The sequence below is a fragment of the Myxocyprinus asiaticus genome, chromosome 32, assembly GCF_019703515.2.
Source record: "Myxocyprinus asiaticus isolate MX2 ecotype Aquarium Trade chromosome 32, UBuf_Myxa_2, whole genome shotgun sequence".
Taxonomy (NCBI): domain Eukaryota; kingdom Metazoa; phylum Chordata; class Actinopteri; order Cypriniformes; family Catostomidae; genus Myxocyprinus; species Myxocyprinus asiaticus.
In genome coordinates this window covers 37,533,487-37,556,038 of record NC_059375.1, presented here as the reverse complement: position 1 = coordinate 37,556,038, position 22,552 = coordinate 37,533,487, and the positions used below count along the sequence as shown (strand labels likewise).

The 22,552-nt window shown below is 35.8% G+C and overlaps 1 protein-coding gene across 1 annotated transcript in view; it reads right to left on the bottom strand.

Annotated features, from left to right (window-relative positions):
• Positions 1–4,404: 4,404 nt before the first annotated feature.
• Positions 4,405–22,552, bottom strand: part of LOC127423079 (cadherin-10-like) — a 116,989-nt gene continuing 98,841 nt past the window's right edge. Inside the window, exons 8-12 of the mRNA XM_051667112.1 lie at positions 21,482–21,618; positions 18,669–18,787; positions 18,349–18,457; positions 17,612–17,863; positions 4,405–5,710 (exon numbers count right to left, since the gene is read on the bottom strand). Coding sequence (XP_051523072.1) covers positions 5,220–5,710; positions 17,612–17,863; positions 18,349–18,457; positions 18,669–18,787; positions 21,482–21,618 — 1,108 coding nt within the window. The 3' untranslated portion in view covers positions 4,405–5,219. The remainder of the gene's footprint in view (positions 5,711–17,611; positions 17,864–18,348; positions 18,458–18,668; positions 18,788–21,481; positions 21,619–22,552) is intronic.

Sequence of the window (22,552 nt, the reverse complement as noted above, 5' to 3'; positions counted from 1 at the left end):
GCTTCCCAGCACTATTTGAGTGTGGACACACTGTAGAAGAGAGTGCTTAAAACATTTGCACATCTGTGCCTGATGCACGCACGTCTACAAAATAAAATTAAGCGAAATAATTTTGATCAAATTAAAATCATATTTGTAAGGCAAGTAACAACAGAACAGAAGTTATAATTGCAAAGCTATAAAGAGAATTTCCTTGAAAAATAAAGAGTAATTCCTTGCATCACTTCATAAAGTGAAGAAATGTAATCTGATTCTGATTATTATGATGGGACACACCCAACACTCAGTAGCAGATCTATGTGCTTTGCAGTGCCACTTAATGGATGTCAAAAAGATACAAATGTGAATAAATGAATATAATATTTTGTATAAGATGCATCACTGTTCCATTATATGTGTTCTTTGTGAGTGAAATACCCTATCATTTATTTACATGTAGGGCCTACACAAGCATACCATAGAGCAAAAATTATGGTTAAAACTTGCATAATATTAAGTGTACAATATAAAGATTATGTATAGTGGCATCTAGTAGCTTCTAGCCATTTTTTTTTTTTTATTATTACAACACGGCCTGTGGCACCTTATTTTTTTTCTGCATTTGGCTGCCGACTGAAAAAGTTTGGACACCCCTGCTTTACCCTAAACCCAACATGATTTTACAACCTGTTCTCACTTCCCGAGGTGTCAGATACTGCTGCTTGTGCAAGAGCCCAGCGTGTCAACAAGTGGACGGCAAAAGCAGCTTCCGTCGCCTTCGGCAAGCGCATTGCTTTCATTGAGAAACGTTCAGTGTCGAAGACTGATGTGAAGGGCATCAGTTTTATTATCGTGAAATTATATGTTGGGGTACCATTTTGTCGGCAACACTTTACAATAATGTTCCATTTGTTAACAATAATTAACAACAACATGAACTAACAATGAACAATACTTTTTAAGCTTTTATTAATCTTAGTTCATGTTAATATCAACATATACTAATACATTTTTTAAATCAAAATTTGTATTAGTTAACATTAGTTAATGCACTATGAACTAACATGAACTAACAATGAACAATTGTATTTTTATTAACTAACATTAACAAAGATTAATAAATGCTGTAACAAATTTGTCATTGTTTATTCATGATAACTAAAGCATTTACTAATGTTATAAAATGGAACCTTATTGTAAAGTGTTACCATTTTGTCATTCTGACATGATATTTTGGGGTATGCTTTTCATTATATTTGAAATCAGCCACATTTATTCACAATGGAAATGTTTAATCAGCAACATTTATTAGTTTGCAGTGGTTAATGTTTAATCCTTTGTTTTCTGTACACATTCTGCTCTGCTCAATTAATCTGTTTAGTTACGGGTGTATTCCATGTCTCCTGTTTGCTTTGTGTAAAGAACAGACCCAATTTTAAGCTTTTATTCCACAATAGCGGTCCCCCTGCAACTACCGTAACATATCCCACTCTCGACTCATTCTAACACATTCAAAAATTGCTGCATCGAGGAGGCGTCAGTGAAGTCAAACGCCATTGGCTCTCACGTGTCTTGTTGTGTTCAACCGAAAACAAATAGCGGGTTTGGAACAACCTGGGGATGTGTAAATGATGATGAATTTTCATATTTTTGTGAACTATTCCTTTAAACTGTTACACAATCACATGTCATGTGAGAAAAGTACTAATCTAGATTAACCGTTTTATTTTACCCTCATGAACATGAATATTTGGAGTTGATCTGAGATCAAACTTTGTTCACTACAATGCTTTCACTGTAAGGAGTCGAATCCAACAACAGAAATGTTTGCTCACCTCTAGACATTGTCCTTCATTTAAATAATATTCCAGTCCTTTAAATAATATCGCTTATGTCTAAAGAGCTTCTTCAAGTTAAAATAATGCTTTTCATTACAAACTTTCTGCCTTTTAAGCATTTTTTTTTTTTTTTTTTTCATGTATTTGAAGTGAGGGTAGAAAGTGGATTTGAGCCAGTAGGGGATCAGGGGAGGTGAACACTATGAACAATGTTTTAGCATGAAAAGATAAAAGGTTTTACCAAAATGTATGACTCTGTAACTCTATGTGCAGGCGCAAGCAAAATGTCTTCATTCTTGCTTTTGCTTCTCTCAGCAGTTTAAGGTTCTCCTAGTCTTCGCAATTAGTTTATCATGTGCGAGTGTAGAGGAGCATTCCTTTTGTCTTGTAATGATTTTTAAAAAAAGAAAAATAATTTATTAAGTTGCCTTTTTGTTATGAAGTTTGTTATTAAGTTAACTTAGTGCAATGGAAGTACTGCATTCAGGAAATGTGGGTGCTTTGCATCATATTCCAATTTAATAGAAATATTATATTCTTGACAGCACAAAGATTGTTTTTTTTTTTTTTTTTTTTGCTTTTCAGCAAAGATTTCTATATACAGCGGAATCTGCTGCCTATCCATGAAACCGAAGGTCACACATTTTACAGTTCCTCTGAGGGAAAGGAAAAAATGGAAAATGCTGTGGCATTAAGAAAAGACTGTAATAGTTACATTATCAAAAGAAAGCTTATTATTATTGAGCAGTTCAAGGTCAGGATGGAAAATAAGGCAGCGCCGGTCCTAATAGATGCTTATTTCTCCTTTAACCTTATCCTTGTAATAGCGGACTGGAGTTAATTAAATAAAATGGCAATTATAGTCTACCTCAGGATGGCCATGACCCCAACCAAAGGCTTTTACACACCAATGAGAACAGACATGTTCGGCTCTGACCGTGGACAAACTAATATTAGTATCAGTATATATATATATATATATATATATATATATATATATATATATATATATATATATATATGTCAACCTTAACTTTTACAGCACATATTAATCTTGGTTAATTTTAATATATTACATGTACTAATACATTTTTAACATTCAAATTTGTATACGTTAACATTCGTTTTTAAACATGTCACATGTCACTGATCATTTGTTAAAAAATAAATAAATAAAATAAACTTTTAAAATTTTCAGATCCCAAAGTGAGAGTGCAAAAACTGATCTAAATGTTAAACCCAAGAATTTTTAACTCAGCTTTAAATGAAGAACATGTAAAAGAGAAAAGATTTTACAAACTTTATTATCAAAATAAGTATAAAAATTTAAATACTGTATAAAACAATGTGACGGCATTCAAACAACAAACAGAATGACCGATATTCTACAAGTACACAAATCATTGTACAGTGTCTAACTCTTATGTGCTATGAATCCACAGTTTGACAGAACTCATAAAAACCTTCCACAGGAAAACTGTCTCTTAAACAGAGATATCAAGTAGTTTACATAATGATCATACTTGTAAAACATATTGTACACACACTGCACCTATTTTAGACTTGGTCTGCAATAAAAGCTACACTTTCTTTTTTATTATTATTTTCGTCTATTTTTATTTTTATTTTATTTTTTAGCCATAAACATCGATAGTGTAGAAAGCTACTATCACTCACCTTGCTTATAAAACACATTACACTATGTAACACAATTTTTGTTCCTGGGTAGTAAGTGTTATTTCCTAATTGCTTATGCGTCAGAAGTATAGAAAATGGCTATTATTCCTCACAAACGTTGCTTTTGTGACAAGGACAGTGATATTTTGAAATGTACCTATTTCCAATGAGAAAACGGGCGAATTTGTGTCTTTTCGTTCACACAAAGTCAGAAAAAAAACAACATATGAATCCAAAATCCTTTATCTGTGGTCCGATGAAGACACCGGCTTTGACCTTTGCCTCAGTCAGCTTAGGGAAGAAGTCTTGAAAGTACTTGAAGGCTGCCGACTCCTTATCTAGAGTTCTGACAAATTGTTTCATAAGGCCCAATTTGATGTGCAGTGGTGGCATCAGCACCTTCTGGGGGTCCAACAGTGGGTCCCACTTGACGTTGTTCCTCCCCACAGAGAACTCGGTCCGCTGTGGCCAGTCCCGCCTGTGGTAGTGCGCCTTGGTGTCCCTGCTGTCCCAAAGGCAAAGATATCAGGGAAACTTGGTAAAACCGCCTTGGAGACCCATCAGGAATGCCACCATTTTGAAGTCTCCTATGACCTCCCAGCCATACTCATCATACTTCAAGGCATCCAGCAAGGTCTTGATGCAGTTGTAATCCTCTTTGAGGTGCACCAAGTGAGCCAGGGGAAGAGACAGATACTTGTTACCATTATGGACCAGCACGGCTTTGAATATTACTTTAGTATAAATACATGTTAATTTGGATTCATATGTTGTTTTTTTCTGACTTTATGTGAACGAAAAGACACAAATTCACCCATTTTCTCATTGGAAATAGGTACATTTCTAAATATCACTGTCCTGGTCACAAAAGCAAAGTTTGTGGGGAATAATAGCCATTTTCTATACTTTTGAGGCATAAGCAATTAGGAAATAAAACTTACTAACCTGGAAAAAATAAAATAAAATAAAAATAAATAAATAAATGTTACACAGTGCACACCATTGATTACAACAAATCCCTAATCTTAAAAGGCATCTTTACTGATTCTTTTGAGAAAAGAAAGCAAGAAATATCAGAAAAAGAATAGGACAAAGTTAAAGAAGACAAAAAGGGAAAGGGCAGGGAAAGAGAAAAGAGTGCAAGAAAGGGGTTCCAGAAGTAAAAATCCCATTTGTTTTCTCCATATGATAACATGTTTCTTCCATGGAACACAAAAGGCAGAATGTTAACTTTAGTCTCCATTTACTTTTATTGCATCTTATTATTTTTTTTTTAATTATTTATTTTTTTCCACATACAATGAAAGAGGATGGTGACTGAAGCTAATATTCTGCCAAACATTTCATTGTGTGTCCCACACAAGAAAGAAAGTCATGGTGTTAACTATCCCTTTAACAGTTTTTATATCCCTTTAATACTTTTATATGGTTGTGATTCATCTCAGAGTTGGTTGATTTAGTTCATGGCTTAGAACTCTTTCTCTAAGATATTTTTAATTTATTTATTGAAATATGGAGAAAATGAACGGGTAAGAAATACTGTAAAAGTGGGCGGTTACCCGGTATATCTATGTAAAGAGCTCCCAGTAGTTGAGCTTGATGTTCAAGTCTTTGTTGATTCAATATGCATTACACAGCAGAGATCGGCGGGTAGAGACTTTAGCATGTATACGTTAATTTAGTGCGCTGAGATATATTTAAGTGTGCTGTGTTGCATAATTCGCTTTAAGTCTCTCTCTGGGACTCTTGCCCTATATACATATCCGCCAGTTTTTTGAACTGTGGACCCCAGTGACTCAGATAATCAAACTCCTGGTCCCCCTCGGTGGCAGCTGATTCCAAAGAGCTCAGAGACTCAGCCAAAGAGCCATTTCCTTCATAGGCGTACGTAGCCAAGGAGTCATAAGGGGGCGCTGTGGGATCCGAGTCATTCTCTTGCAGTCGTCCATTGATAAAATCTCTCACATCTGTGTTGTCTTTGATGGGAGACGTACGACGGAACGGAAACAGCATTTCGGGTATTATATCCCGACGGAGCTTGTTGGTATCTATAACCTCGGGGTTGCGAAGAGTTCCAATATCAAAAGCTTGCGTGTCCTCCTCTCCGCCACCCTCGTCATTGTAGCTCACAACGTTATCCCTCACGTCTTCTTTCGAAATGATCAGGGGCTCCTTTTTCTTTTGTCGCCGCAGGGCTGCAAACAATACCACGATCACTATGGAGACAGAGAGAGACAAACAAAATGATATCATCAACATGGTGCAAATCATGTGGAACAAAGATCTGCAATAGTCATGCATTCTGAATGTCACCGAGACACCTGATACTGTGGTAAATACAGTATACAAAAATGCTGTCCTAAATAATTTGGTTTTGCATCAGGGGCATCGTTTGCATCAGTCCCATGTTGTCTTAACATGTAACTTGTAATATATTTTAATTTGACCACAAAACCAGGTGTTTGAGATTTGAACTGTGATATGATAAACATTTAACACCCCATATTGCTGTTGTTACTCTTTTAGCCTTGAAAAAAAAAAATATATATATATATATATATCATACCATGTTTTAATGATATAGATTATTATAAATTCTGAGACTCCCAGCCTAAGAAACTGTTATATATAAAAAAAAAAAAAAACATGACTTTGTTCCCAGTCATGTATCCTGTAACTGAGTAAAAGTTTGTGTTGATATGACAAAGCAATCAGAAGTTATAGCATTACAAACATAATATATCCAAGTGTCCAAAAGCCTCTTTAAACAAATAAAAAATAATAATTGTACATAAGAACTAATTACACATGTAAATGCAACAATGACCAAAAGTATGCTCTCTCTCCAAAGCATGCTGGCATGAGTAACAAAATCTCATTCAGTTCCATTCTGTGTCATGTACTTGGCGCCATCTCCTGGTGGCCATATGTAATTAGCATGAATAATCCTTTCTTCCCATATTTGGATGACTTCCACCTCTGGTTGCAGTGATCTGAATCCTAATATGATTGGTTAAGTGTTCCATGACACTGGACAATATACTACATAATTTCTGATGAAGTCATCTGATCCAGGAAAGCTAACGTGTTTTTAGCCAGATAGCACATTATGTGCTGTGTGCACTTTGTGCTTTGTCTGGATTATCTAATGATCTATGCATCTGATGACGTTGTGTGTGGGCATATGTTATGTTCCGTTTATTTTTCATGAAGTTATAAGCAAAAACGCGTCATATAAGCAGCACCTGTTTAGATGTAACTTGTATGTCAAAGACATACTGTATACTTGGCTATTACTCACTATATTTTTGTCTGTGAGTAAAACAAATATGCTGGTTGTATTCTACTCTTTGAGAGATTCCCAATGACCTATGACACATGGCTATTTGATCAGTTTGATGCTTTTACCAATTAAAATAATATGTGCAGTGTAAAATTATTAATAAATTATCAAAACGGACACTTCTGATTAAGTACTTGTTTAATTTTAGTCATAATGCCTACATGCAATAGAGATCTGTCATAATATCATTACTTTCACGCAACATTCTTAGGCATTCCAGTTAAACCCCCAAGCCTTTATTTTGGAAGACAACTGAAAAACGACCTTTGAGCTTCAGTGTGTACTTTGTGTAGTTTTTTTCTATGTATTCTCAATACACATTATAAATGAACTGCATCACCATGATTAAAACAAATCACTCTGAGACAGCTGAAAACAATGTATCATGACCATTCGCTAAATCAGAGACAAATATGGATTACAATTACAAATATGGCAACAGGTGAGGTACACACCAAGGAATGAGACCTTATGATTAAATGTATTTAATTCAATCAGAGATTACCCAGACAATCAATACCTAAGACAATGAAGTTATGTCAGTCACTGAAAACAGTAGCACTGAGTCAGCTAAAAAACAGTCAAGGAAACACTTTGGATGTGCAAGTCTGTTACTGCTCAGAGAAACAGACCAAGAAAGCGTGTATAATCTCAATCATTGCAGCGAGAGGAAAAGTCTGCCAGTGAATCACAAGCTGTTCTTGGATGGTTGAAGCAGAGCAGAGATAAGACGCCAGTGAGCACAATCCAGCACCAGAGGTGGGTAGTAATGTGCTACATTTACTCCGTTACATTTACTTAAGTAACTTAAAAAAAAAAAAAAAAAGTAACTTCTTTACAATGGGCGGTATTCCTGACGTTACATTACTGGGTTTAATTTTAGTTAATGTGTAATTTATTGAGAGATTACTGAATGGGACTTTTACAAGAGCAGAAGTTCACACAGTTGCGCGCGCTGCTGACACAGACTGTCACTCAAGCCGTCACTGCTGCAGCATCAAACTCTTCAAAGTGAAACACTTCACTCCGCACAGTGAAAAAAAGAATAATTTCATCATGCAATGCCTTCATTTAACACCAAGACAAGCTGATATTTCAAGATTAAAATCTCAGCTTCAATTTAAGGCAGTAAGGTAAGGTAAGTTTTGGCTCTAATGCTAACACGGGCTTTTCTGTGTAATGTGATGGTCATTTTCAGGGTGATAATGCAACTGGGCTCTTATGACATCAGTTTTTAAGTGTAAATTTTTTAAAATCAGTGCAGCAATATATCAGTGAGCTTTGTCCCGCGTCCCGCATGTCATGAGCAGTATTTACGCATTTACTGGAAACTATTGCAGCTACTTCGGGCGGATTAACTGTATAAATCCAGGTAAACATCCAAGTTAATTGTAAATGCCTTTTGCTCTGCCGTTCGCGTGATTGACAACTGGAGCGCGAACAGACAGCATTTCTGTGCATGCACAGCGAGGGGCGTGCGCGTGAGAGATGTGCGGGCACGAGACGATCGTATTGTGAAGAGAGTGGCTGTGTCTGAAATCGTTCACTCGTTCACTATTTCCTATATAGTGAATGGCAGTTAGTGCACTATATCTCAGCAGTGAGTGAACGAAATGAGTGAGTGAATTTGGACGCTGTCGTATACACGAGTGTTAAGGTTGCCACTTTTGAAGTTTTAAAATAAGGGGGTGGGCCCCTAACCACACAGTATCACGGCCCCTAACCACATCCTCCACAGTTTTAGCAATAAATGCATTGAGTTAATATGCGTTATTAATAAAAATGGTATATCCTTTCTTATATGCTAAATCGAGAATTTTCCTTACCCATGACTTATAATAAAACAATTAAAAAAAGACATAATTTATATGTTAAAAATATATTTATTTTAATTTTTTAGATTATTTGTCTTCTTTATCTTTTTTATGTATACATTTTGGATGGTTCATACATACATACACACACACACACATATATATATATATATATAATTTGTATTTATTTTATTTGTTTATTTTTTTCCTTCACCTGTTCTTGTCTTTATGATTGTATTCATACATTGTTTGATCTTATTGAATATTTCTATAGAAAAAAAAACTCCACAGTTTTACCACCATTTGTGGACTTACCACACCCTCCACAGCATTAGCATGTTTTAGAACAATGTGTGGACTTTTCAGATGGTCCCTTACCCAATGTAGGCACATTTTCCAACTTATATCAATGTTAAATTGGCGATCTGGAATGATTTCACCGTGACACCATCTGACCAGCTTAAATATGGGATAAATCGCATCCCGTATTGATTCAAGATGGGATGCATAATTTTATCTTTAAATACGGGACGATCCCATATTTTATGGGATGGGTGGCAACCCTACCGAGTGTCCGAGCTCTGGGGCTGTCGCAGAAACAACGTCACATACACACTTTTAAAATACTTGGGCCTTACTTGTTATTCTTATTAAATAATATATTAATACAATAAATCTTCATTCTGTTTGTCATTTTTAATATATACTCTGTGTTAATACAAAGAGTAAACACATTTTATCAAATAAAGAGTACATTTTAAAATGTATCTGTATGTTATATGTTATTATGTTATTTTAATCAAGTAATGATTTGCCAAAAAGTAATTTAATACATTCAGCATGAAATAAAACATTGCAGGAGTGAAGGAAGCAGTAAACACCCAGCTCGTACGTCTTCCCCATTTGATGTATACCGTTGACGAGTATACATCAAATGTACACTCGAAATTAGAGTGCATTGTGGGTAAGAATGTGTGAACAAAAGTAGGGAATGAGTGGCTCACTCAGAATTCAGTCCTACACTCGTACAAAATGGCGGATACTTGAAATAGTGCACTTTATAGTGGATAGGGGGCGGTTTCAGGGTTGGTGCCCTACGCACTAGGCTGCGTACTCTGCATTTAGAGAGTGGCGGTACTGCTGTACAGAACTAATGATCTAAATTCTTTCAGACACTGAAAACTGTAACTACACTGAAATAAGAATCCACGCAGGACTTTAAAAGCTATGAAATAGCGAAAGTAGGCATTACTAAAGCATGATCTTGCTTTGGCTTATATTTCAGCATTATATATGTCCTTTTGTACATTTTTATGCTTTCACCATAATAATTACTAGAAATGTTTCCAAACCTCTCTTCTTATTGACAAATTCATCCAGATCTGACAAGAGCCCTTAAAGGGATAGTTCACCCAAAAATTTAAATTCTCATTATTTACTCACCCTCCTGCCACCCCAGAAGTGAATGACTTTCTTTCATCTGCTGAACATAAATTAAGATTTTTAGAAGAATTTATCAGCTCTGTAGGTCCATACAATGCAAGTGAATGGGTGGCAACATTTTAAAGCTAAACAAAATCACATAAGTCAGCATAAAAGTAATCCATAATACTCCAGTGGTTAAATCAGTATCTTCAGAAGTGATGTGATAGGTGTGGACGAGAAGCAGAGAAACAGATCACCTTCACATTCTTCTTCTTGTGTTTTATGCTGCCTTTATGTGCTGTTTGGAGCATCAAAATGTTGGCCTGCAGAGCTAAAATATTCTTCTAAAAATCTTAATTTGTGTTCTGCAGAAGAAAGGAAGTCATACACATCTGGGATGGCATGAGGGTGAGTAAATGGTGAGATAATTTTCATTTTTGGGTGAACAATACCTTTAAAGTGATAGCTCAGCCATAATTTAATATTCTACCCTCATGTTGTTCCAAACCAGTGTGACCCTTTGTATTATGTGGAACACAAAATATGTTAGACAGAATGTTAGGGACTGACAGTCACCATTCACTTTCAAAATATATATATGTATATATATATATATATATATATATATATATATATATATATATATAATATAAAAACATTCACTGAAAGTAAATAGTGACTCAGGCAAACATTCTGTCTAATATCTCCTTATTTTGTTGCATGGAAGAAAGAAAGTCATATGGGTTTGGAACAACATAATGGTGAATGATGACAGAATTTCCATTAATAATAATAATAATTCTGTAATACATTTTAAATGTGTATTATGTAATTGTCACGTTTATGTGTTTTGTTCTTGTTTTTCATGTCTTTTATTTTTAAGTTTAGTTCCTGTTCCTGTTCATGTCATGTGGTTTCATGTCATGTGATTTCCTGTTTCCTCATGTGTTCCTGGTCATGTGATATCCTGTTCCCCCTCCACGTACATGTTTCTTGTTTTCATTGGTTCATTGTCTTATTATTAGTTCAGTCTTGTGATTGGTTGTCTTGTTTACTTGTTACCCATGTCTGTGTATTTAAGCCCTCAAGTTTGCCATTGTCTCTGATCAGGTATTGTTAATGTAACATTGTTGGTGTCCAGTCCAGTCCAGTCCAGTCCAGTCCAGTCCAGTCCAGTCCAGTCCAGTCCTATTATGTCATTTGTGAAAGTAACAAGTTACTCACTGTTTGAGTACTCTTTTAATTGGATACTTGAGCAATTATTTTTTTTTAAGTAATTGTACTTTTACTTGAGTACAGTTTTTGGCTACTCTACCCACCTCTGCACAGCACTACAGAAAGCTTAGCTAAAGATACAGAAGAGTGTTTCAAAAGGTGTAATGTGCTTAAGATACAGTACTCATGCATACAGAAGAGAGAGGCACAGTCTAATGCAGATAAAGACTTGGTACCGCCTGGAGCAATCACCTTGCAGTAATAAAACTGTGAGAAAAATAAAAAAAAAGGGTCTTTTCCATTTGCTTTTGTCTTGCCTTCTCTCAAATTTGCTGGTGTCCAAAGGTCACATGTCTAAAGCACCACAGTAAGGCTTGCTTAGAAATTTAATGCCCTTGAATTTCAACATGTACTTTGTCTAAAGTTGCTATTTAAAGGGATCATATAAAGAGGAATCAAATTCCCCTTGATCTTCTATGATGAAATAGTTCATTGTATCTGGCAACATACTATAACTTTCAAAGCTCAAAACTTCCACCCCAGTCAAAAAAGAGCATTTATTTAAATTGAGCTGCAAAAACATCTCTTTCTGAACTTCTGCAACTTTGTGATGTTGCATATCATACAGTATATGTGCATCTACATTTAAACGTCAGTAATGTCTTTTAGGTGATTATAATCTTGGCTGGTGGGTAAAAAAGGCAAAAATAAAAAAAATAAAAAAAATAAATAAACAAAAAAACACATGGAGAGGTTTGATGGAGATTAGCCAGGTCATAAAATCCATAATGTTCATATTTTGAGCTAGAAGAGGTGAGAAGAGGGAATTGTGGCCCTGCAAAAGGGAACAGGTGCTGTAATTTGCAGCTTGTTTTTCCTGTTCAGTGGCTGCTCTCTCCTCCCAGCAGGTAATCGGAGCGCTCGCCCCTGCCTCCCACTCAGGTGTTAATTATGAAGAAGGCACGGTGGGGGGCAACCTGCTGAGCTCTGCCCAGCCTGGGGGCCTGAGGTGTGTGCGCAGGGCTCATTCTTGGATCTGGAAGGGAAATGCTGGTGGAAGAGTGATGGCTGGATGAGGAAATTTCCTGCTTTGGCCCTACAGACCAGCTGCTTCCTGAAGTGAATATGCTGGGGTTTGGAGGGGCATTGGCCAGCTGAACAGGAAAGACTGAAGTCAGGGTGCAACAATAAGAATGTTTAAAGAGGCATGCATGTATTTGTGCTTAAAACCTGTGTGCAAACGTATTCTTGCAGAAATCTTCATTCATCAATAAGTTTGCAGTTCATGCAAAAATCACAGACTCATGGTGGCCTTAGAAATATAGAATGTGTAAAGGACCCAGTGGTTGAAATTCAATAATTTTGTAAATATGTAACAAGCTCGATCAAAATAATTCAGAAGTCACAATGGGTCGTTTTTGGAAAATGTTTTGGGTTTTCTATTGTTTTTGATAAAACAAAGGCTCAGCTTTCAATTTTTGTCAAAGTTATCATGAAATTTAAGAAATATAGGTAATTTCATTGCTAAAATGGAAAAGTTAACCTTTCACAAGAGTTCACGCTCCCAAAAAGGCGTAAGGTTGGTACATATAAAATCAACTTTTAGTTAAGATGACTGCTTTGTGATACATTTTTGCAATTAACATTTTACAGAGTTTAATTTGATATAGATTATTAGGATTAAGATTAACAACGGAAAACTATAATGATATATATATATATCATTATAGTTTTATATTTATATATATATATATATATATATATATTTTTTTTTTTTTTTAAATGATTAACTTGCTGTTCAGTATGTTATGTTATTTCATGCATTACAATATGTATGCTAATAATATATCAATGCAACATGATAATATAGTTTACTGGAAAAGCATGTGTGAAAATCCCAGGAGATCAGCAGTTACAGTAATACTCAAATCAGCCCATCTGGCACCAGCAATCATGCCACAGTGGAAATCACCGAGATCACATTCTTCCCCATTCTGATGGTTGATGTGAACATTAACTGAAGCTCCTGACCTATATCTGCATGATTTTATGCATTGGACTGCTGCCACACGATTGGCTGATTATATAATTGCATTAATAAGTAGGTGTACAGGTCTTCCTAATTTCTCAGTGAGTGTATATATACTGTACAGTATGTATATATATGTATTAGAAATTGAATAACTATATGACCCTATAACAAGTATTGCTGATTTCAGAGTATCAGAAATTATATGCATTATAGCTCGATCTAGTATAGCTTCTGCTTTCAAATGCAGCTGATCATGTGTAGTCCAGAACTATATAAAAGGTGAAACATTGGCACACTTGGCTTTACTCGAAGATCTAAGGTGAGTGTGCATCTTTAGGGAGTATAAGGATACGTTTGCAATAAGTGGCGAATGGCTGTGCAGAAGAGGTTGTATGGAAAGCCCATATATGAAGATGCTTTAGGTGTGTATAATGCTAATTACTAACTGAAAGCATTTGCTCCCTCATTTAAGATAGTCTGGATCGGTAAGAACAAATTTATATACAGACCTGTTGTGATTTTTTTTTTTTTTTTTTTGTAAGAACCAATTCTACTCACACAAGTACGAGCACTTATAAACAATTATTAACAAATAAAAGCCAAAGAGAGAAGAGGAGTAACAGAAAGATGAGATAGTTTGTTCAGCAGGCGTAGCTACAAAATCTTTGTCCTCATTATTATAACTTGTCAACTCAGCACCAATGGATGTGTTTAGGAGATGAAACTGAAAGTGGAGAAGGGAACAGGACAAGGTATCCATTCTCAAGAATGAGAGATTAGATAATGGATCAAAAAAGAGAGGATCAATGGTGGACAAGATGGTGCCTGTGGAGGGGAACAGCAGAATTTGAGATGGCAAAAGTGGTTTAACACGTGTCACACAATTGTCTACACTGTGAAATGGGAAGAAGCTGAAAAATACTTGCACATATAAAAATTTTGTACACATCAAGGTGAAAAATGTAATGGTTATCCAATGTTCTACACTTTAATGTAATAATAAAAAAATAAAAAGTACTTCTTTCTTAAAATTAATTATTATTTATTAAAATAAATAACAATTAATGTTTATATGTAAATTATTAGCTCTTTTTTCAAACCTTCCCCTCCAACTTCTGGTATGTAACGCTCACTTTTGCATGATCCAATCCATTTTCGATAGATAAAATCAAGTCCCGGCCAACATTTTTTTTTTATTAACCACATGTGACTGCATACACATGCGTGGACAATGTATGTTGGCTTTGCTATATGCAATGCATGACCTAATTTAATTTAAACCGACTGATCACAGTTCAGGAGACTCTGTGCTGTCAATAAAGGGTTCAACTTTTGATGTATGGAGTCATGTGACAAAACAACATGGCACCGATCACAGCAGATTTTTTTCTTTCGGAGAAACTACATCTGTTATGAAACCTAATTAAGTTTTTACATTGAAACCTTTTTGAGTCAGAAGATTAGAGTGTCTAGTTTAATCCGTTATGCCATTTTTTGCAGGAGGTGTTGTTGTTTGTGTGAATTGAAGGTCAGAGCGGGTATGGGGTGTGAGACTGGGCTTTTCAAATCTACAGTAAAACACATTCAAGTTGTCAGCCAGCTGTTGATTCCCTACAGTGTTGAGGGATGGTGTCTTGAAGTTAGTAATGTATAATACAGGGTCGTTAGCTGAAAACTCTCAGAGTAGCTTCTTTTAGCTATTTTAATTTCCTTAGTCAGTGTGTTTTTGGCCTGATTATACAATATTTTATCCCCGCTTATGTAAACATCCTCTTTGGCATGACGAAGCTGTCATTACAGAGTTTTGCTGTAAACCATGATTTGTCGTTGTTGAACGTTAAATAAGTCCTAGTAGGAATGCACATATCCTCACAAAAACGTATATGATGTTGCGGTAACTGCAAGCTCATCCAGATATGTGTCTGCAGCTTCAAAAACACTCCAATCAGTGCAGTCAAAGCAGGCTTGTAGTTCCAGCTCTGATTCATTAGTCCATCTTTTTACAGTATTTACTACAGGTTTAACAAATTTAAGTTTCTGCTTGAAGGTTGGAAGAAGATGAACCAGACAGTTATCAGAGAGTCCCAAAGCTGCTCTAGGGACAGAGCAATATGCATCCTTTAATGTTGTGTAGCAGTGATCCAGTATATTTATGTCTCTGGTGGGGCATATAATGTGCTGTCTGTATTTTGTCAGTTTACGGGTGAGGCTGGCTCTGTTAAAATCGCAGATAATAATAATAAGTGAGCCCGGGTATTGTTGTTCCATGTCTGTGATCTGATCAGCCAGCTGTTGCAGTGCTGCGCTCCCACACGTTTGTGGAGGAATATAAACACTCACCAGAATAAACGAGGAAAACTCCTGCAGTGAGTAGAAAGGCTTACAGTTGATAAAGAGCACTTTCAAATTAGGAAAGCACATCTTCTTGTAATCTGTACACCAACTTTCATTGATGTAAAAGCATGTCCACCACCTCCAAATATCCACCGCCTTCAAAGAATTGGAGAGCTCCACACTGAAGCGGCCATCCGCGGCGCCAACTTGATCATCTTAATACTAATCATAATACTAGCGGATACAATAGGGGCTACACACCTTCGGTGCTTGGCCCCTAAAAATGCATGTTTATTAGGTGCTATTAGTTACAAATCAAAAAGGGGACACACACACAGTCAGGTCTCAGGTTAAATATCCAGTTTCACTTGGAAATACGTCCGATTATGGAAGTAAAATGGGTTGCAAGAAGTGATTTACATTGACTTTAATACTAACATATGTGAAAAAGTTGCTGAGTATTGAATAGTTGTTGATAGTTGAATAGTTTTAAATGTGGGCATGTACTCATGGTTGTGCCATCAGTACCATAATGGTTTCTGAAACACTTGTTTTTGCAGCTTAGTTTCTATTAATGGTCTGGGTTGACTGCTCTTTGCATTGTGTATGTTAGAGTTTGTCTATATACTACATCAAACTCATTTATTTCAATATCAAGATGAAATCCTGTTTCCCATAATATGTCCCCTATACTACAACAAACACTAAAGACTACCAAACAAACAGAGCATGCTTTGTCCAACATAAAAATAAATAACTAATTGTACCTTAAGTTCCTGAAAATATTCAGTTTAATGGATTCGTACAGAGGCAGATAGAAAATGCTGAACGATGACGGATTGCCTCAGGATAGATTGGGGACTTGAGAGATGCCCTCAGCAGCAGTTTCAACAATTACTTATTGATGGATGTTTTAACTTAAGCACAACATATTTTCTTTTTTCTTCTGAAGCAACACAGACACATGCTGTTCGGTACAGGGTGCTTTTTCATACTGCATTACTTTACAAAGAGGCACAAGTGGTGTTTTAGGATGTCAGTAAGGAGCATGTGACCTACTTAAGCCTCTGAAAAACACAAAGGCCTTTTTGTCAATTGCATACATTTAATAATGAAAGCTATTTTTCCACAACACTGCACTTTCAGAGAAAAGCAAAAAAGGAGAGAGAGAGCACCTACAGTAATGCCTTAATGGGGTGCCCTACTTTTTGATTGTCAGGAGGAAATATTTGGAGAAAAATATATCAATAAATAAATAAATAAATAAAAAGCTAAATAAACAACATATGGATATGCACGGCCCACACCATGCTGCATCATCAGAATAGCAGAATCAGAGGTCAGGATGCATTGCGTTCTTCTCGCCAGATGCAGCACAAGAGATGTTACAAGTGTTTATTTTTGGTACATGTTCTCAGAACGGATGTGAAATATTTTTAGTGTGGTTCTGAGATCCTGTAGAAATCCTGACTATATGTAAGATATGCGATTGCATTAAACAGGCCATGTCAGTCTGGAAAATAAATAAATGTTATGTATTTATTTTTTTTTTCTCCAATCTTCTCATTGCTGCTGTACATTTTGTAGTGGTCTTCCATATGGTTAGAGGTTTCACATCACAAATATGAGTAAACAAAAGTTGATGCAAGAGGGCTGTATGGTTTAAAGTCCAAAATTGCCTAAAGAGTTGTTCTAAGTAATACATGTTTTAAATGTATTCCAAGTAAATAATATTATTTTAGAAATGTGTCACATATTTGAAAGTCAGTATCTGTAATCTGATTACAAGAATGTAAAATGTAATTAATTACACTATTTTATGACTCAAAAATGTTACATTAAAACAACTAATAACTTTGTACTTGTATTGCACACACAATACTGGCTTTCTCAAAACATTATTTACGTATGCTAATTTAAAGAGCTTGTGAATTAGTGATCGATTCACACTTACTCAGTAGTATTATAATGCAGAGTAGAATGGCCACCAGAGCTCCGGTGCTGAGTCCGGCTGAGAGAAGCAGGGCATCCGAACTGCACGTCATCACATTCCCATGGCTGTCGCAGGCGCAGACCCTAACCGTCAGCGTGCTAGTGCTGCTCTGGATGGGGTAATCGTTGTCTGAGATAACAATAGGCAGCAGGTACGAGCTCATCTCTCTTCTGTTGAAGCCGCCTCTGCGTGTTAAAATCCTTGCTGTGTTATCTGGAGGAAGACAATTATGCCATGATCAAGAGAATTATGGAATACAGATGCTAACTCCATACTGTTGTTCGCTAAGTTTAAATATTGAATCCCATCTTTGGATGGAGGTTTAATGGTTGAATCACTGTGTATAGTAGGTCTAATCAAACCAACATGATAGGTGTGCATATTGACTATACATTTTTCTGATTTTCTTTTAATTTATTTTTTTACCATGCCTTCAACATTTATTTTTTGCTAGTTTTCAAATGTTGTTGTTTGTTGTATAAACACTTTACAATAAGGTTGTATTTGGTAACATTAGCTAACTACATTAGTTAACATGAACTAATTAACATGATGTGATTTACACCAAGATCATCAATTTAGCCACTAATAAAGATTTTTCAAAAGGTTGTGTACTATTTACCAAGGAGACAACAGTGTGAGTGAAGAGCATGCTTGAGATGAAATATGAGACATGTAACGTATTCGTGCTGAATTACCTTCATTATCGAAGATGGTGAAGTTTGGATTGATGGTGCTGAGACTGAAAACAAACTTGTGACCGACAAGAGGTTCATCTGTGTCGACAGCGCTTATGGTCTGGATGAGCTATAAAGAAACAATAAATTGAGATTATTTCACGATTTAAAATTTTTTGAGCATAAAATAACAAAACCACATTGTGGCAAAATGTTGGGCTCAAGAGCTCTATAGAGCACTTGTATTGAAGAATTAAAACAAGAAGTAGCATTTAGGGAAATTTTAAAATCATAAAAATCATTAAAAAAAAAAATAATAATAAAAAAAAAAAAACGCATACCTGACTGGCTCTGACATTCTCACAGACAAAGGTCTCATAGTACATGGCAAACTCAGGAGCATTGTCATTCACGTCTCGTACTTTGATAAACACTGGCACTCTGGTTTGCAGGGCAGTACCTAGACGGCAATGATGAATGTGTGTTCAGCATTTGTGGAAGATATTCCGTTTGCATTCATGAGGTCTAATTTCATTTCTCTGTATTTGTCTTTCAGCCTTTTTACCCTGGGCATATGTTTTACGGGGAATGCAGAAAACATGAATTAAACTGCAACTCAGGTTGACAGTCAGTACTCATTTACTAGAGCTGTGGTTTAAGCCATTTCTGAAAATGGCTCAAGGCTCTAGAAGTTTTAGTCTATCTAAGATAGACTATCTAAAGTTATTTTATATAATTATTTCCAACGGTTAGAGTACAAATCCCTAATTGTGAATTTCAGGTCATGACTCGTTCAGAGTCCATGCTTTGAATTTGGAATATTAAAGGAATAGTTCACACTGAAATTAACATTTTGTCCTCATTTACTTGTTGTTCCAAACCTGTATGTTGTTTTTCCATTGAACAAAAAAGTAGATTTTTATTTTTATTTTTTTAGAATCTTTGAAGAAAAACAGTTATTCAGTAACACTTAACAATAAGGTTCAATTTGTTAACATTAGTTAAAAACATTAGTTAACATGAACTACCAATGAACAATACTTTTACAGCATTTTTTAAAGGAATAGTTCACCCAAAAATTAAAATGTGCTTATAATTTACTCACCCTCAGGCCATCCAAGATGTATCTGAGTTTCTTTCTTCATCAAAACAGAATTTAAGACTTTTAGGATTTCATTTCAGGCCTTCTCCTCTAAACAATGTAAGTGAATGTACTCCATTTTTTGACGGTCCTAAATGCATATTAGGGTGCATCAAAATAATCCACATGACTCCAGTCGACAAATAAAGATCTTCTGAATGCAAACGTTTGATTATTTTTAGAAACAAAACAATACTACAAATGTTCGCTTCCGTACATCTCTGTGACGTGATCTTATGAGAGGGATGACGTAAGCTCATTGGTAAGGTCACGCGTCACGTGGAGGAGTCAGGAAGCGCGTCATTGTTTACGTTGTTTTGGAAATTATTTTTTATTTTATTTTATATTGTTTTGAAATTGTTTTGGACTGTTTTGGTTTGTGAACGGCACTTGGTCTGTGCTCTTTGCAAGTTTGTATTGTAAACAATGGCTGTGTCTCCTTAGGAAGGATGAGTCCTCCGGAGGTTGCTTCCTTTGAAGGCTGCAGTATACCGAGTGTCCTCCTTTAAACAAGTCTCGTTTGAATGAGACGGCCTTCGTAGGACGAATAGAAACGGAATGTAACATGATTGCTATGACAGCACGCCACTCTTTAACAAGTGCGAGCGCTTTGAGTGAGAAGGGAACAAAGTCCCTCTGGAAGGGAATGCATGAGGTACATTTTAGGAGAGTTATAATGATGTAGAGATAAAATAAAATAGATTTTACAGGTGTACTTTTAGTCTACATATATTAATACTCATCACCCATCTACTGAGGTACTTCAACTTGGGAATTAACATTACTTGCATTTGAACATCATATTTACGGGCAAATTGGCGTTATTTTTTTGTGACATTTCCGTTGAAGCAAAGAATTGTGGGTTATGAGTGCCCACGAAGGATACACCTCATGCATCCTCCGAATTCCCGTGAAAGAAGTTTGCATTCAAAGGCTGCATTCGAAGTGTCCTACTCGCTTTTCTGAAACGAGACAGTCTCGATGACGTATGCGGCTGACAAATGCGACCTCCGGAGGACGCATCCTTCCAAACGAGACACAGCCACTGACACGCTTACCTGCCTCCTCCTCCACGTGACGCGTGACCTTACCAACGAGCTTACATCATCCCTGTCATGAGCGCATGTCACAGAGATGTACGATAGCGAACATTTGTAGTTAAAAAGTATATAAGTATTGTTTTGTTTCTCAAAATAATCAATCGTTTGGGTTTAGAAGAACTTTCTTTATCGACTGGAGTCGTGTGGATTATTTTGACGCACCCTAAATATGCATTTAGGACCATCAAAAACAAGAGTACATTCACTTACATTATTTAGAGGAGGAGGCCTGAAATGAAATCCTAAAAGTCTTAAATTCTGTTTTGATGAAGAAAGAAACTCACATACATCTTGGATGGCCTGAGGGTGAGTAAATTATCAGCAAATTTTCATTTTTGGGTGAACTATTCCTTTAATCTTGGTTAATGTTAATTTTAACATTTACTAATACATTTTTAAAAATCAAAATTTGTATATGATAACATTAGTTAATGCACTATAAACTAACATGAACTAACAATGAACAATTGCATTTTTATTAACTTACATTAACAAAGATTAATAAATACTGTTAAAAGTATATATTGTTCATTGTTTGTTCATGATACATTTTGCATTAACTAATGTTAACAAATGGAACCTTATTGTAAAGTTTTACCTGTTATTCATTCATAAACTTCCTGTCCACCTGTTCACGTACAGGTTCAAAAATGGTGTGTTGACATTAGTTGGGAAAATGAAAATTTACAGAATATGGTTTGGAATGAAATGAAGTGAGTAAATAATGTCAGAATTTCCATTGTTTGTTTACTATCCCTTTAAAGCAAGCTTTTCGGCAAAGGGAACAAGCTGACACACTGCAATTTGGCTGCACTGAAGCACCGATTATTCCCCAATCAAGGGTGAACATTACCACATTTCATTTCAGCAGTTATTTCTAGGGATCCAACAAAGGCTCATAATACAAACTCACTAATTTCTGTTGCCAGAACTGAGATGTTGTGCCATTTGGAAGTTTCTCTGTCCAGAGCTTGCAGTGTGCTGATGGTCCCATTGTTGGAATCAATGTTAAACAGCCTCTCTAGGTCTGTGTGGCGATCAATGGTGTATCTGAAACAAGAATGACTGTAATGAATGCAAGACAATGGAGCTGTGATTATACCTAGGCATGGGGACAGAACATCCCCATTTTTTTAAGATGTTGTAAACATGCCCACAGGAAGTGAAAAAGGGAACATCACACATCCCCAATAAAAGGCCCAGAACAGTCCCCAAATAAATGAGCACAGACTGGTTTAATGTTTGTTCAAACGGCTGGACGCATCCAATTTGACATCACTAATAGAGAACAAATTTGTCCTTTATTTAGTGATTTATTGATGTTAGTAACACGCCAAGCACAACAAACTATGCATCCTAAAGTTGCTGTAAGTGGTAAACCATTTTGCTAACTTCAACCATACACCCTCTCTCCAAAAATGGCAGATCTAAAATGGCATACTTTCAAGCCAACCAAGCAATTGCCACATAGTGCAACACTGTGGTTCCAGAAGTAGAGGTCCCAATCTTTTTTTCATTTACAGTTTTTATTGAATTTATTTATTTATTTATTTTCAATTCAATTCAGTTTTAATTGATGGTATATGCTCCTGTTGAAGCCATCAATCTGCATTATTTCATCATTAAAAAAAAAAAAAAAAAAAGTTATTAATAGCAGAATTCCTGGTGAAGAACTACACTACCCATGATCATGAAGGGAAACGATCCCCCAATCAGAGAATTGCGACAAACAAACTGTAGCAAAACTGATTTGAAGCAAATGTCCACCACCATGACTCACTACGAATGATGCAACTGAGTCGGTCTCCCTACACTCTCAAACTAATTATATATTTGCAGATATCTGAATATTATGCAACAAACTTAAAATGTATTGTTTTCTTATAATCAACAACTGTAAATAAACAGTTTTATACTGTATATTTCCATCATTTTTACTTTGATTACACTATTTGCAATTTTTCATGGGACTGTAATTCATTAC